This window comes from Sapajus apella, unplaced genomic scaffold, assembly GCF_009761245.1.
Source record: "Sapajus apella isolate SASKATOON/1434 unplaced genomic scaffold, GSC_monkey_1.0 scaffold13, whole genome shotgun sequence".
Lineage (NCBI taxonomy): Eukaryota > Metazoa > Chordata > Mammalia > Primates > Cebidae > Sapajus > Sapajus apella.
In genome coordinates this window covers 17,601,556-17,616,420 of record NW_022436953.1, presented here as the reverse complement: position 1 = coordinate 17,616,420, position 14,865 = coordinate 17,601,556, and the positions used below count along the sequence as shown (strand labels likewise).

At 50.1% G+C, this 14,865-nt stretch overlaps 1 protein-coding gene and 1 non-coding gene across 7 annotated transcripts in view; one reads left to right on the top strand and one right to left on the bottom strand.

The window, feature by feature from the left end:
- Nucleotides 1–14,865, top strand: part of AFAP1L2 (actin filament associated protein 1 like 2) — a 115,527-nt gene that overhangs the window by 88,730 nt on the left and 11,932 nt on the right. For all 6 annotated transcript variants that reach the window (XM_032281710.1, XM_032281707.1, XM_032281706.1 and 3 more), the window contains 5 exons: nucleotides 2,878–3,083; nucleotides 4,578–4,757; nucleotides 10,351–10,440; nucleotides 12,304–12,388; nucleotides 12,896–13,000. In XM_032281710.1, coding sequence (XP_032137601.1) covers nucleotides 2,878–3,083; nucleotides 4,578–4,757; nucleotides 10,351–10,440; nucleotides 12,304–12,388; nucleotides 12,896–13,000 — 666 coding nt within the window. The remainder of the gene's footprint in view (nucleotides 1–2,877; nucleotides 3,084–4,577; nucleotides 4,758–10,350; nucleotides 10,441–12,303; nucleotides 12,389–12,895; nucleotides 13,001–14,865) is intronic.
- Nucleotides 8,012–8,114, bottom strand: LOC116554233. The gene has a single exon (XR_004270118.1). It is a non-coding gene; the product is annotated as a U6 spliceosomal RNA (small nuclear RNA).

Here is a 14,865-nt window from a genome sequence, read left to right as displayed (position 1 = left end):
TTTTTTTTGAGACAGAGTCTCTTACTCTGTCACCCAGGCTGGAGTGCAGTGGCACAATCTCGGCTCACTGCAACGTCCGCTTCCCAGTTCAAGCAATTCTCCTGCCTCAGCCTCCCTAGTAGCTGGGATTACCGGCATGCACCACCACACCCAGATAATTGTTTTTGTATTTTTAGAAGAGACAGGGTTTCACCATGTTGGCCAGGCTGGTCTCAAACTCCTGACCTTAAGTGATCTGTCCACCTTGGCGTCCCAAAGTGCTGGGATTATAGGTGTGAGCCACCATGCCCAGTCTCTCTCTCTCTTTTTTTTATTCTCAATGTTTTTTCTTTCATACCTAGTCCTGTTGATGATTCGCTGTTCTTAGCTTCCTAATACTCCCATGGAGGAGGATGGGCAGATGTTATATTTCTTCATGAAACACATAGGGCAACCCCAGAAGCACAGAACAGTGAGAACTCACCCAAATTCTTCACCCTAAACTCTGTAGGCCTCCATTAATTTACTGAAGGAAGAATCTCAATGACATCGTATCATTTTTTAAATGTCACTTATTATACAGATAATGCAGTACTGACAATATAGAAAACAATGTATACATCGCCCTGATCCTACCACCCATGGAATCAACGATGTTTAGCTTTTTCCTCTGTTGCCTTGCAGTGCTGATCTATTGCACGTACAGTTCTAACTGTGCTTTCTCCCGTAGCACACCTTAGGGAGTTTATCGAGCTGCACACTAGTTTTCAGAGTTTTAATTGATTACAGCTGCATGGTAGGTTCCTAAGTGGGTAAAATCATGCCTTACTTACACAGTCCCCTTCTGCTGACTGCTAAACAGCATTTGAATATCCTAATGCATGTAACATTCCTCCCCCACCTCCTCCTTTTTTTTGAGAGAAGGTCTCCCTCTGTTGCGCAGGCTGGGGTGCAGTGGCACAATCTCAGTTCATTGCAACCTTCACCTCCTGGGCTCAAGCCATCCTCCCACCTCAGTCTCCCAAGTAACTGGGACTACAGGTGCATACCACCATGCCCAGCTAATTTTTGTGTTTTTTGTAGAGGTGGAATTTGCTGCCCAGGCTGATCTCGAACTCCTGAGCTCAAGTGATCCACCTGCCTCAGCACCCCAGAGTGCCAGAATGATAGGCATGAGCCACCACTCCTGGCTCCTTCTCTTTTTTAAAAACTTGTTTCCTAGGATAAAATTCCAGGACTGGGATTAGTGGATCAAAAAGTATGGCCATTTTTATAGCTCTTGAAACAGGCTGCCAGACTGCTTTCTGAAAAGCCTGTGTTAATTTACATTGTCACCTGTAATCGAAGAGTTCAGTGTTCCATTCTAGGTAATACTGCTATTTTCAGTCTTATTTAATCGGTATAAATTATATACTTTTACATTAAGCCGTAAAGAGTAATGTCACATGACTTTTAAAGAAAACTGATATTAAAATATTTAAAATGTTTTTAGAAATATTAAAACACATTTTCATTGTCACCGTTGCTAGAATGACTACTGCAGGGGCCTCATTCTATTTTTCTATATTTGAATTCAAATGTGCTTCTTAGTAAAAATCTAGATTTACAGCTAGGAGAAAGGGCTTCTGGATTCTTCTGCCAAGATTTAGGGGCCCATGGGCTGGTCCTCTTCTGAAAGATGTCATGGGAATGAAGGCAGAGTGTCATTCAGCCTGACTCAAGGGGACAGAACAAGGACTGCCATGCAGAAGTCAGGGAAATAGATGCTGGGCCCATTTCCTAACAGATAGGGCTGCCTGGGAATGGGAGTATCCAGTGATCAGGAGGGGGTGCGCCCTCCCTGGGAAATTTGGGCAGATCATCAAGGTTATGATAGGATTCCTGTGCCAGGGGTCAGACTGAAACCCTGAGATTCCCTTTCCTCCATGCCCTGCTTTTCAGGGATGGATGGATGGATTGATGGAGATGTTAGGTAGGTAGATAGATCAATCGATAGATGAAATGACTGATTGATTTTTGTTTCTCGGTTTTTGTTGTCCTTGAATAGAGCAGTGGGACCTGGGAACAGAACAACTCTTGCAGGGTGGTGGGGACAGAAAATAGAAACTGAGGCAGGTGGGGTGCACATAGAATCCTGCATGATTTGTGCTCTGATGAGTTTTGGGATTCTTTCAAAACAACAAAAGAGGAAGGGTTGAAGTTAGAAACGAGTAAAGGAGCTACATTTGTGCCAGGAGGTATTCAGCAGGGAGGGAAGCGAGCCGGGTCTGTGGAGGTTTTAAAAAGGGCTATGGCGAGGAGAGGGTATTTGGGAGTAAGAAGGTGGCTGCTTCCCCAGAAAGCACTTCCTGCCGTGGTTTATTTGGTCTTTTATTTCTGAGGAGCCACAGCCCCTTCCTCAGGTCCAGCCAGGCCAGCGGCCCTCACAGGCCTCTGCCGCGCGCAGCTCAGGTGGTGCGCAGATGGCGCTCCCTTCCGCCTGAGCCCTTTGAATGCCAGACGCCAGGCCTGGAAGAACCTGGCAACACCCCACCCCCACACCCTTCATCTCTCACTCGAGGAAGTCCAGGCCCCGAGGAGGAGAATGGCCTTGTCAAGAGCAAACAGTTGGTCTGCGGGCCAGCGTCTTCTCAGGGTTTCTGTGGAGTGGGGAGTGACAGGATGAGAGGAGGAAAAGGGAGAGACTTTGGTTTGAAGTTATTTGTGTTTTGTGGCCAGAAGCAGCATCCGAGAAGCCTCGCTGAAGGGTTTGGGGGCAGGAAGGCCAGCTCTGGGATCTGGCTGGTGGCTGTGGGGCTGCTTTGAGGGCAGGAGAGTCGGGAGCTGTGGCCTGGCTGCTGCTGCTTCAGGACCGTCCCCTGCCCCACGAGGCCCTGACTGAGCTGGTCTTTCTTGCAGAGGACGGAGAGGCTGTGAGCAGCTCCTACGAGTCCTACGACGAAGAGGACGGCAGCAAGGGCAAGTCGGCCCCCTACCAATGGCCGTCACCGGAGGCTGGCATCGAGCTGATGCGTGACGCCCGCATCTGCGCCTTCCTGTGGCGCAAGAAGTGGCTGGGACAGTGGGCCAAGCAGCTCTGTGTCATCAAGGACACCAGGCTTCTGGTCAGTCTGCCTCATGCTGTCTTGTCCCCGGCTTCTCTCCTTAGGGGAGGTGCAGGGAAAGGGAAGGAGGAACAGGATGGTCCCTGACCCTGGGGGTTTTAAGCTTGATTATATCAGGGGATTTTAACTTCTCCCTAACCTGAAATTGTATGCAGGATTTTGTGTGCATGGATGAATGTACATTTTCTGAACCAGAAAGGTCTTGTCGTTTCATTAGGCTCTCAAAGGGGGCTGTGACCACCACCACCTCCCCCGTCCATGTCCCATCCTCCTCTTTTGAGACACACACATCTTTCTGTCCCCGGGTCCGTTTTCACATCCTGTCCACCGGAGTCCAGTCAGGCTCCTGCAGCCCAGCCCCAATTCTGGCTACTGTTTTGTTTTGTTTTGTTTTTGAGATTGAATCTCACTCTGTCGCTCTGGCTGGAGTGCAGTGGTGAAATCTCAGCTCACTGCAACCTCCACCTCCTGGGTTCAAGCAATCCTCCTGCCTCAACCTCCTGAGTAGCTGGGATTACAGGCACCCACCACCACACCCGGCTAATTTCTGTATTTTTAGTAGAGACAGGGTTTCTCCATGTTTGTTAGGCTGGTCTCGAACTCCTGACTTCATGATCCGCCTGCCTCAGCCTTCCAAAGTGCTGTGATTACAGGCGTGAGCCACCATGCCTGGCTCCGGCTACTGTTTTTATCCGCAGCATGAGAATGGTAGGTATCTTCAGAAGCAACAATATTTTAAACTACTGATTATAAGACAAGACCCATCAAGGAACCAGATATTACTCTGACAACAGTCCTGTTTCCTGATATTTTAAATTAAAATTCCCAGTTGCATGTCCTGATTTGAAATTCCACGAATTATTAGAAACACCTTTTCTTGCCTGGTTACAACGGGTCCTGCTCTGTGCTAATGTTATTTCAGGTAATCCTGTTAAGCAACCCTATAAGGTTTCCCCCATTTTACAAATGGGAAGCCAAGGGGCGAAGTATTTTCTCTGGTAGGGGAAGAGAGTCCTTCCTTTCTTTGTTAACACATCATCTTCCTAACTCGTCAGATACGAAGCTTAGTTTTTGTGCCCTGTGGATCCTTTACTGTAGAAGCCAAGCAAGCAATGCAGAGAGGTGGAGAAAGGGTGAAAATCTGTTCCACTTTGGAGAACTGAAGGGTGTCCACAGAGGTGGTATTTTAGGGTCCCCCCACCAAGGCCTGGGGCAAGTTTGAGCCATTTGGATAGCAGCATCCTGGAGTATCCTTGGCTGAGGCTGGTGAGGAGGAGGCTTGAGGGAGACAGGGACAATCTGATGTGACAAACAGGAGTTTCTGATATTTGAGGTTGGGGCTCCAGGCTTGCTTGGGGTGTCCAGCCTCTTGGTCTTGCTGGGTAAAGTCAGGCTCTCGGGGGGTCCTGCAGCATCCAGTGGCCCCTCCTTTGCAGACATCGCCTCCGCCTGGCATCCCTGTCAAAGTGGTGGATCTTCCCTCTTTCCTTCCAGTGCTACAAATCCTCCAAGGACCACAGCCCTCAGCTGGACGTGAACCTGCTGGGCAGCAGCGTCATTCACAAGGAGAAACAAGTGCGGAAGAAGGAGCACAAGCTGAAGATCACGCCTATGAACGCCGACGTGATCGTGCTGGGCCTGCAGAGCAAGGACCAGGCCGAGCAGTGGCTCAGGGTGAGGGGTACCGGGCTACTTGGAGGGGCTCCTAGAGTTGTGGTTCCCAGCTTTTCTAAAGGGGCACATGTTAGGGTCAGGGGTAGAGGATTTGTGATCCTTCAGGTTTGCAGAGCTTCCCGTGTTCTAAGTGGTAGCGATTTGTCTTCTGCAAGTGGGTTACAGCAGCTGCTGCTAGCTCTGAATCCTCAGTAGCCTGGACTTGGGAGCAGTGGAAACCCATTTCCCTTTTTGCCTCTAGTGAGGCATCCCCAACCTCCTATTGAAGAAGAATACATGTTGCTGCTTCTTGCCACCTATTTGCCATAGACCAAGGACTATTAGCAACTTGAACCCACGAAACCACACTGGGGATAGCTGGGGAATGTGAATGTCCCCATTTTACAGGAGTGGGATTAAGGCTCAAAGGGTGAAGATGATGGATCAAAGTTGTCTGGCAAGTGGTGGCACATTGGTTCTCAGACCTAGGACTGTCTGACACAGTGCTGCGCCTCCTCCCACCACGAACGTATGTGGTCCACTTGGCCCACACTTCCCCGGTGTGGTGATAATGGGGCACTGGGGAAGGGGCTTGCCTGCCCCAGGTGGAAGATGGGCTTGATGCTTCCAGCAGGTATAAGGTTTGCACCAGGAATGGATCCCCAGTTCCAGAGGGACCCCCAGAGCTAGAGTGGTCCTTCCCCTGCTTCCTGCTGCCCCGTCTCCCATCACAGCCGCTCTAGCACAGGAGCATTCTATCCACCCCACACCCCACCCCACCTGCCACCCCAGCTAAACATAACCACCTTGGTGAGCCTGTCAGAAACAGATCTGACCGCCTTGGTAAAACATGACCAAAATATACCTGCCCGAGTCACTGGTCCACCCATAGGGCTGAGTACCCTAGATTTGGAGCAGGCAGGATGTTTTTGTAAACCCACTAATTGTTTTTGGAAATTTCAGGCCTGGTCAAACCAAGCTTCTAGAAGGTGTGGACAGGTATCTCAATCTTTATTGCAAATCTTCAAGTGGTGAAAGACAGTGTTATATAGAAAAGGAAAGGCTACTGCATAGACAGGTTTGTGGTTTGGCTTCACAGATTTCCATGTGGGGTAGGGTTCCTGAGAGAGCTAACAAGCTCTGAAAGGCCAGCCCTGGGCATTTGAGAGCCAGGACTCTGAGATCAAATCCTGCCTTCACCTCTTTTATATATACAGTTTATTGCACTTTAGGTTCTGCGGTAAATGTGCAGAACATGCAGGATTGTTGCATAGGTACATACATGGCAATGTGGTTTGCTGCCTCCATCCCTGTCACCTATATCTGTCATTTCTCCCCATGTTATCCCTCCCCAACCTCCCTACCCCCTGCTGTCCCTCCTCTAGTCCCCCCCAAACAGACCCCAGTGTGTGATGCTCCCCTCCCTGTGTCCATGTGTTCTCATTATTCAACACCCGCCTATGAGTGAGAACATGCGGTGTTTGATTTTCTTTTCTTGTGTCAGTTTGCTGAGAATGATGGTTTCCAGATTCATCCATGTCCCTACAAAGGACATGACCTCATCATTTTTTTATGGTTGCATAGTATTCCATGGTATACATGTGCCACATTTTCCTTGTCCAGTCTATCATCGATGGGCATTTGGGTTGGTTTCAGGTCTTTGCTACTGTAAACAGTGCCACAGTGAACATATGTGTGTGTGTGTGTGTGTGTCTTTATAAAAGAACGATTTATAATCCTTTGAATATATACCCAGTAATGGGATTGCTGGGTCAAATGGGATTTCTATTTCTAAGTCCTTGAGGAATCGCCACACTGTCTTTCACAATGGTTGAACTAATTTACACTCCCACCAACAGTGTAGAAGTGTTCCTATTTCTCCACATCCTCTCCAGCATCTGTTGTCTCCAGATTTTTTAATGATCGCCATTCTAACTGTCTTGAGATAGTATCTCAATGTAGTTTTAATTTGCATTTTTCTAATGAACAGCGATGATGAGCATTTTTTCATATGTTTGTTGGCGTCACATATGTCTTCTTTCGAAAAGTGTCTATTCATATCCTTTGCCTACTTTTGAATGGGTTTGTTTGTTTTTTTCTTATAAATCTGTTTTAGAACCTTGTAGATTCTGCATATTAGCCCTTCGTCAGATGGGTAGATTGCAAAACTTTTTTCCCCATTCTGTTGGTTGCTGGTTCACTCTAATAATTGTTTCTTTTGCTGTGCAGAAGCTGTGGAGTTTAATTAGATCCCAGGTGTCCATTTTGGCTTTTTGTCAGTGCTTTTGGTGTTTTAGTCGTGAAGTCCTTGCCTATGCCTATGTTCTGAATGTTTTTGCCTAGATTTTCTTCTAGGGTTTTTATGATGTTAGGTCTTATGTTTAAGTCTTTAATCCATCTGGAGTTAATTTTAATGTAAGGTGTCAGGAAGGGGTCCAGTTTCTGCTTTCTGCACATGGCTAGCCAGTTTTCCCAACACCATTTATTAAACAGGGACTCCTTTCCCCATTGTTTGTTTTTGTCAGGTTTGTCAAAGATCAGATGGCTGTAAATGTGTGGTGTTGCTTCCAAGACCTCTGTTCTGTTCCATTGGTCTATATCACTGTTTTGGTGCCAGTACCATGCTGTTTTGATTATTGTAGCCTTGTAGTATAGTTTGAAGTCAGGTAGCATGATGCCTCCAGCTTTGTTCCTTTTGCTTAGAATTGACTTGGCTATGCAGGCTCTTTTTTGGTTCCATATGAAGTTTAAGGTGGGATGAAGCCTACTTGATTGTGATGGATAAGCTTTTTGATGTGCTGTTGCAATTGGTTTGCCAGAATTTTATTGAAGATTTTTGCATCTATGTTTATCATGGATATTGGCCTGAAGTTTTCTTTTCTTCTTAAGTCTCTGCCAGGTTTTGGTATCAGGATGATGTTGGTCTCATAAAATGATTTGGGAAGGATTCCCCTTTTTGAATTGTTTGGAACAATTTCAGAAAGGTTGGTACCAGCTCTTCTTTGTATGTCTGGTAGAATTCAGCTGTGGACCCATCTGGACCTGGGCTTATTTTGGTTGGTAGGCTATTAATTGCTGCCTCAGCTTCAGCTCTTGTTACTGGTCTATTCAGGGTTTCGACTTCTTTCTGATTTAGGCTTGGGAGGGTGCAAGTGTCCAGGAATTTATCCATTTCTTCCAGGTTTACTAGCTTATGTGCATAGAGTTGTTTGTAGTAATCTCTGATGGTAGTTTGTATTTCTGTGGAATCCATGGTGTTATCCCCTTTATCATTTAAATATATGGAATGCGTCACAAATTTGTGTGTCATCCTTGCGCAGGGGCCATGCTAATCTCTGTATCATTCCAATTTTAGTATATGTGCTACCGAATGAGCATGGCTTCACCCTTTTTTAACTGAATGATTTGGGGCTGGATGCGTTAATGTGCACAAAGTGCTTAGCACTGTGCCTGGTATATACTGAGTGCTTCGTGAAACTTGGAGAGTACAGATAAGACCACTGAGGCCCAGAGGGAGTAGGGGCTTGTCCTGGGCTGCAGAGCTGATTAGGACCCAGAGCTCTGGGCTGTTGGTTTCTCACCCCAGTCTCCTGCCTCCTATCCCTCCCCATCCTCACCCACTACACACACACTCATTTGCACACATATATGCACACATGCACATTCATGTATACATTTGTACACATATGGACAAATGCACATTTATATACACTTATGTTCATGCATACATAGTGTCTGTGCATGTATACACACGCACACATGCACGCACACACACGCGCACACACATGCACACACATGCATATGCACACACTCTGTGCTCTTGCTTCCAGTTCCCAGTGCTGTTCCTCTGACTGCTCAGATCCACCGACCCTTTCCCTGGCCTCTAGCCTCCCTCCCCAAACTCCCACGCCCTCTTCCAGAGACCCCTGGCCCCAGAGCCTCTGCTGGTGGTTTCAAAGACAGGAATGCTTTCAGAAGGCACAGATTTTCTGTGTCCAGCCTTCAGAGAGAAACCCTTTCCCTCCGGTCAGATGATTGCAGAGGTGGACTTGGCTGGAAATGCCTGCTCTGAGAAGCTGCCCACTTTTGCACTTTGGGAGTAGGGTCTGGTCCACCTGTCCAGTGGGCTCTCCACCTAGCTGTGTTGGGTTTGTGAAGCTCATCTACCTTCCTTGGGCCTCTGTGTCCCAATTCTGCATATTCCCACCCATGCCCAGGGTGGGACAGGTATATGACAGTAAACAGGGGATGTTGACTATGGAACATGGGTCCCAGTAAAGGAAGGCACAATGCAGGGCTTTTCCAGGGAAGGACACCCCTGCCCCTGCCCCACTCCTGAACTCCTGGCTTAATGGTGCTTTCCCTGGGTGGAGGCGTCCGTGTATTTGGCCCAAGCTAATAGGGATGGCAGTCGATGTGTCTGCCCTGTGCTGGGTACTTGACACACAGCCACTCACTGCCGGCTTGCAGCAGAAGTATTGTCCCAGCTTACAGATGCAGTGGCTGAGGCTCAGGCTCAGTGTCACACAGGTGCCAGCTCTAGTGCCTGCGCTCTTCCCTTGCCACTGTGTTGCATATTTAGTGTGGACCACAGTCCTGAACTGGAGTTTTGGGGCTCTTCCAATTTGAAACCCATTTCCATAAACTGCTCTAGACATAGACTGAAGAGGAGGATCTTTGAAATCACTCTTACTAATTCTGCACCTCCAAAGGGCTTCCAGGTGGGCAGTGTGTTTCTGGTCACCCTGGGAGCTCCCCCAGGAAGAAGGGAGTGTCCCTGGTTCAGACCGAGGCACTGCTTTACATAGTCAGAGTCCCCGCTGACTTTCTGCATCTGCCCCCAGCCCAGGCTCCATTCTTCCAACTGCCCAAACCCACTCACCCTCTCCCTGACCCAGCCTCCCTCCCCAGACTCTCACGCCCTCTTCCTGAGACCCCCTGCCCTGTAGCCTCTGCTCGGGGTTTCAAAGACAAGAACGCTTTCAGAAGGCATAGCCTCTCTGTGTCCAGCCTTTACAGAGAGACCCTCTTTCTCCACTGGTCCAATGAAGGAGCCAGTGAAGCGGCCCCCTCCCAGAGGGAAGGGTGGGTGGGTGGTGGCAGGCAAGTCCGGCGAGCCTGTGGGTCATTGGAACAAGGCAGTTTGCAGGCCTGCTCCTCAGGCAGCGTAGAGACTCCACTGAGAGTCGCGTGACCTCTGAGAATCCAGGGGACTGTCTAGCAGGGATGTTGCTCATCACACCTACATCAGCACAGTAGCCCTGCCCGGAATGGTGACAGGAAAGGGGCTCGTGGAGCCCTGGGCTGGCGGCTCTGGTCATCTTTGGCCTTTGCTGCCAAGGGCCCCCTCTCATGCCCCTGAACGTGTGGGACCTGCAGAAAGGAGCCTACACAACCAGCCCTCCCCACTGCAGCCTGCAGAGCTGGGTTCAAGGCCATGTGCAGGCCTTGGGGCTGTAGCTGGGATGGGGGTGGGTCCTCTTCCTTGGAAATTCAGCATCTTCTCTCTCACCTCATCTGCTCTCTACTGACCTGGAGGAACGTGGCTTCTGCCTGGCTGTGAGTGCTGGCCAGAGGACCTCAGCTTCTGCTGACAGCTTCCCTCTCACCTCAGGTCATCCAGGAAGTGAGCGGCCTGCCTTCTGAAGGTGCATCTGAAGGAAACCAGTATACTCCGGATGCCCAGCGCTTTAACTGCCAGAAAGTAAGCCTCTGTCCTGCCTGGAGGCAGAGTCCCCTTCCATGCTTTCTCCTAAAAATTAAAAGTATAAAATTGGGAGCTTGGTTTTTATATTTCAGTCTAATTAATAAGAAACATACAATGCTTGAGGCCATGCACAGTGGCTGACGCCTGCAATCCCAGCACTTTGGGAGGCCGAGGCAGGTGGATCACCTGAGGTCAGGGGTTTGAGACCAGCCTGGCCAACATGGTAAAACCCCGTCTCTACTAAAAATACAAAAATTAGCCAGGCATGGTGGTGGGTGCCTGTAATCCCAGCTACTCAGGAGGCTGAGGCAGGAGAATCACTTGAACCCAGAAGGTGGAGGTTGCGGTGAGCCAAGATGGTGCCACTACACTCCAGTCTGGGCCACAGAGGGAGACTCCATTTCAAAAAAAAGAAGAAAAGAAACATACAATGCTTGGAAAAGAGCAATAGCTCTAGCTTGGCAGGAAAATGGATGAAACTGATACAGACTTAAAATATTTTCTTGCTTGTGGGTGCCGGGGGTGGGCGGGTGGTGGGGGACAGAGAAGCTTTGTTTGAACAAAAGTCACTTTGGCCTGCATTCTTAAGCAGGGAGACTGATTTTATGAGGCACTTCCTTCCCCCTTATTCCTCAGTCGGGCCCCTGGACTTGGGGCACTGCCTCAAGGCTGATTGCAACCAAAAGACTGCATCATTTGCAGGGTACTTTGGGGGGAGTTTTGGGCTTAAAGGTCAAAGCTGAAGAAGTTAAGTTAGGTTCTGGCCAAAGGGAGGATTGTCACCTGTTGGGTCACATTTCCTGTCCCCGAGTACCTGCAGGTAGGCGTGCTGAAGGCTGGGCACACAGAATAGCCAGAAGGTCACTGTGGCTCCTCTTGGGGTCCCCGCCCCTGGCAGGGAGGAAAGCAAGAGACACACAGGGGCTTGAGCAGGATGGAGGCCGCTTATTCTCCAGAAGGTACAGGCCATCCACCATGGAGAAAGAGCCCACAGTCCTTCCAGATTCCAGAGTGACTCAGGAGGGGAGTTTTTCATTGTCTCATTTATTCCTTGGCCACTGACAAGCAAACACAAGCTGGAATGAATCTGGGTTTTCTTCACATTGGGGCGAGAAACAAGAGCTGTCCCTAAAGACTCAGCACGCAGTGCTTCCCTGGCCAGGGACTGCTGGCCCTGGACCCTGCCTAAGGCCAGTCAGTTCAATTAACTGTTGCATGGGAGGCTGTCAGCTTGTTTTCTAGAGATCTGGAGTCTGTGACGCTCTCAAAGCAGCTTGATTAGAATATTCTGAGGCCTTCATGTTCTAACAGCAGCGGCAGCTACACTTTTCTAGGGATTATCTCTAGTCCCCAACACCCCTGTGAGCAGACTGGGATGTCATCCCTCTGTGACACACATGCAGAGTGAGGCTCAGAGAGGCTCGTTTAACTTGGGCACAGGCCTACAAGCAAAATGCTCTGGCCAGGACTCAGATCATGGACGGTCCCTGTGCTAATGAGCCAGCCCACGTGGCTAGAACAGTCAGCTCTCAGGAGACTTCTTCACACTCTCAGTATGAGTGGTTTAGCTTGACAGTCAATGTCGTTGGGGATGCAAACTCTAATGCCACCCCTGGGCAGCCTGCTTGCCCTGCCTGCTGGCTACAGGGGCCACTGTCACATCAGATTGAGCAGCCATTTGGAAGCTGGGCCGATGTCCTACCAGTGACCTGGATTCTGCCATTTGGGTGGCTGGCAGGGGTTTGGTCAGCTGACCTCTGGCCTACAACCAAGAACCATCTAGTATTTTCCCTTAAATTGTGGTCTCCAAGGTACCTGTTCCCAGCCAGTGATCCCCATTCATGTCTCTTTTGTCCATAGCCAGATATAGCTGAGAAGTACCTGTCAGCTTCAGAGTGTGGGAGCTCCATGGATGGCCACCCTGAGGTCCCAGAAACCAAAGACGGTAACAGCCTGGAGTCGGGAGGGGAATGGTGTCCCAGGCTGGGAGCCTGGGCTGTTGGGCTCAACACCATTGGGTTTTAGCCGCTGATTCTAACATGGCCTCCCATCAATAAACTACTTGGAAATACTACTGCTGACAGTTCCAGGAGAAAAGGAGACACGGTCAAATTGAAGTTCAGCTTCACGAAATGCTGGGGCTAGAATGTTCTTCATCTCTCTTGTTTGCTTACCCTATTACAAATCGCTTTGCACCAGTACAGTCTGTAAAGATCTCAAGTGGTTACATATTCTATAAGAAGTCTGTGTACCCCTCTTGAGTATGCGACTTTAAAGACACCTAACTCTGGCCTGCAGGTCCCGGTTTGGGGAGATGTGTGTGCGTGCGCACATTTGTAGTGGAGAGGGATGGGTGGACGTAGTGGGAATGGATTTGCTATTTTTTCCATCTCTCTTGGGCACATGGGTGGACCACCTGCAGTACCAATTGCTTTCTGTCTCATCTTGACAGTCAAGAAGAAATGTTCCGCTGGCCTCAAACTGAGCAACCTAATGAACCTGGGCAGGAAGAAATCCACCTCACTGGAGCCTGTGGAGAGGTCCCTCGAGACATCCAGTAAGAACTGTGGCTACCTCCAGGTCCAGAGGCTCATTCCCTGGGCTGGAGCCTGTCCTCAGGAAGGCGAGCTCAGTCAGCAAAGGCAGAGGGTTTCAGGTATCGCGTAAACATCTCTAGGGATGGAGAGCCTGCAGCCCTCAGGTTCCTGTCTGTTGCTGCTGCAGGCAGGGTCCTTAGGCCTGACCCGACTCTCTCTTGCTGCAGTGTTGGAGCCTTTGTGAAAGGGAAGGGTAACTGATTGGTATCCTCCTAGTATTCTTTTAAAAATGATGTTCATTTGGTCTATATTTGCAGGGTATGGTGAGCACCGTGTTAAAGGGGGAGCAAGCAGAAGGATGGCAGGCACAGTACCGAGAGCTCACAGCCTGCCTGAGGGAGGCGATGATTTTATACCCATAGCAGGCACTGTGCCATCTTTGTAGGTGTCAGGACTCAGGGACAGAGAGAACTTTTCTTGCCCTGTGGTCAGAGAGAGCTTTGTGGACCTGGGGCTTGAGGGCCATGTAGGTGAGGAATGAGCCAGAATGGTGCCTGTGCACAGGAGCAGTGACTCTGAGACGGGAACAGGCAAGACCGTGAAGGGGACAATGAGAACCCCGTGCTGGTGCAGAGGGTATGGTGCAGATAGGCTCTTAGAGGTCATCTCTCCACCTTCACTCAAACTTGGGGAAACTGAGGCTAGGAGGAATGATAGGTTTTCCTGGGAAATACCTTGGGGTGGGCCTAGTGTCTTGATCCCCAAGCCGGGGCACATTGTTGTCAGCCTTCCTGGGGCCTGAAAGTCATTACTGTACCATCCTTGGGTTCCCTTCCTGAGTCCCAGCTAAGTTTTCTTGTGTTTTCAGGTGGGCAGGGTGGTGGCGGTGGACTAGGAAGGCAGCAGACAGGGCCGTATCTTTGCCTTCTGTTTCTCCAGCCAGGGTGCCAGGCATTGGCTTCAGAGGGCATGATGTTTGGCCTGGGAGCCCAGTCCCAGTGAGTCACTGTCTGAGAGATGTGGCTGTGTTATTGCTGATGTCTACTCAGCAGTGAAGCGTGCTCCCTGCGGCTAAGGGAGGGCTGAGAGAGAACACAGCTGCTCCCCTTCCCAGGACTGGGGATGCTTAAGAGCTCTGAGATCCCACCTCTCATGATCCACAATTCTCTTTGGTCCAGAGGGTTGTGATGGGCGAGTGTGGCGGCTCCATCCTGGTCTCTAATTCTTCCACTTTGTGTTAATGTAGCTTGGCGATATGCATGATCCCCACTGTGTGTCCGGCCCTGGGCCAGGCAGGAAGGTAGCTGTGCACTTTCACCCTATTGCCTGGTTCAGTCGGCCAAAGCTCAGGGCAGCTTCCAATCCCTTAGGACAGGGAAGGTGTCTGATGGGTTCTGAAGCTGAGATTCTGGGGGAGACTCTAAGAAAGCCCAGAGGCAGTGCCAGCCTTGGGCTTTAGACACACTTAGACACCCATGCCCTCCTGCCTCCCATCCCCTCCTGTAGCTCCGCCACCTCCTGCAGCTCCGCCGCCTCCTGCAACCATGCCCACTCTGGCACCCCCTCCTGTGTCTGCATCCCCTCCTGCAGCCCCATCCCCTCCTGCAGCCCCATCCCCTCCTATATCTGCATCTCCTCCTGTAGCCCCATCCCCTCCTGCATCTGCATCCCCACCCTCTCCTGCAGCCCCATCTCCTCCTGCATCTGCATCCCCTCCTGCAGCCCCATCCCCACCTGCAGCCCCATCCCCTCCTGCAGCCCTGTCCCCTCCTGCAGCCCCATTCCCTCCTGTATCTGCATCTCCTCCTGCAGCCCCATCCCCTCCTGTATCTGCATCTCCTCCTGCAGCCCCATCCCCTCCTGCATCTGCATCCCCTCCTGCAGC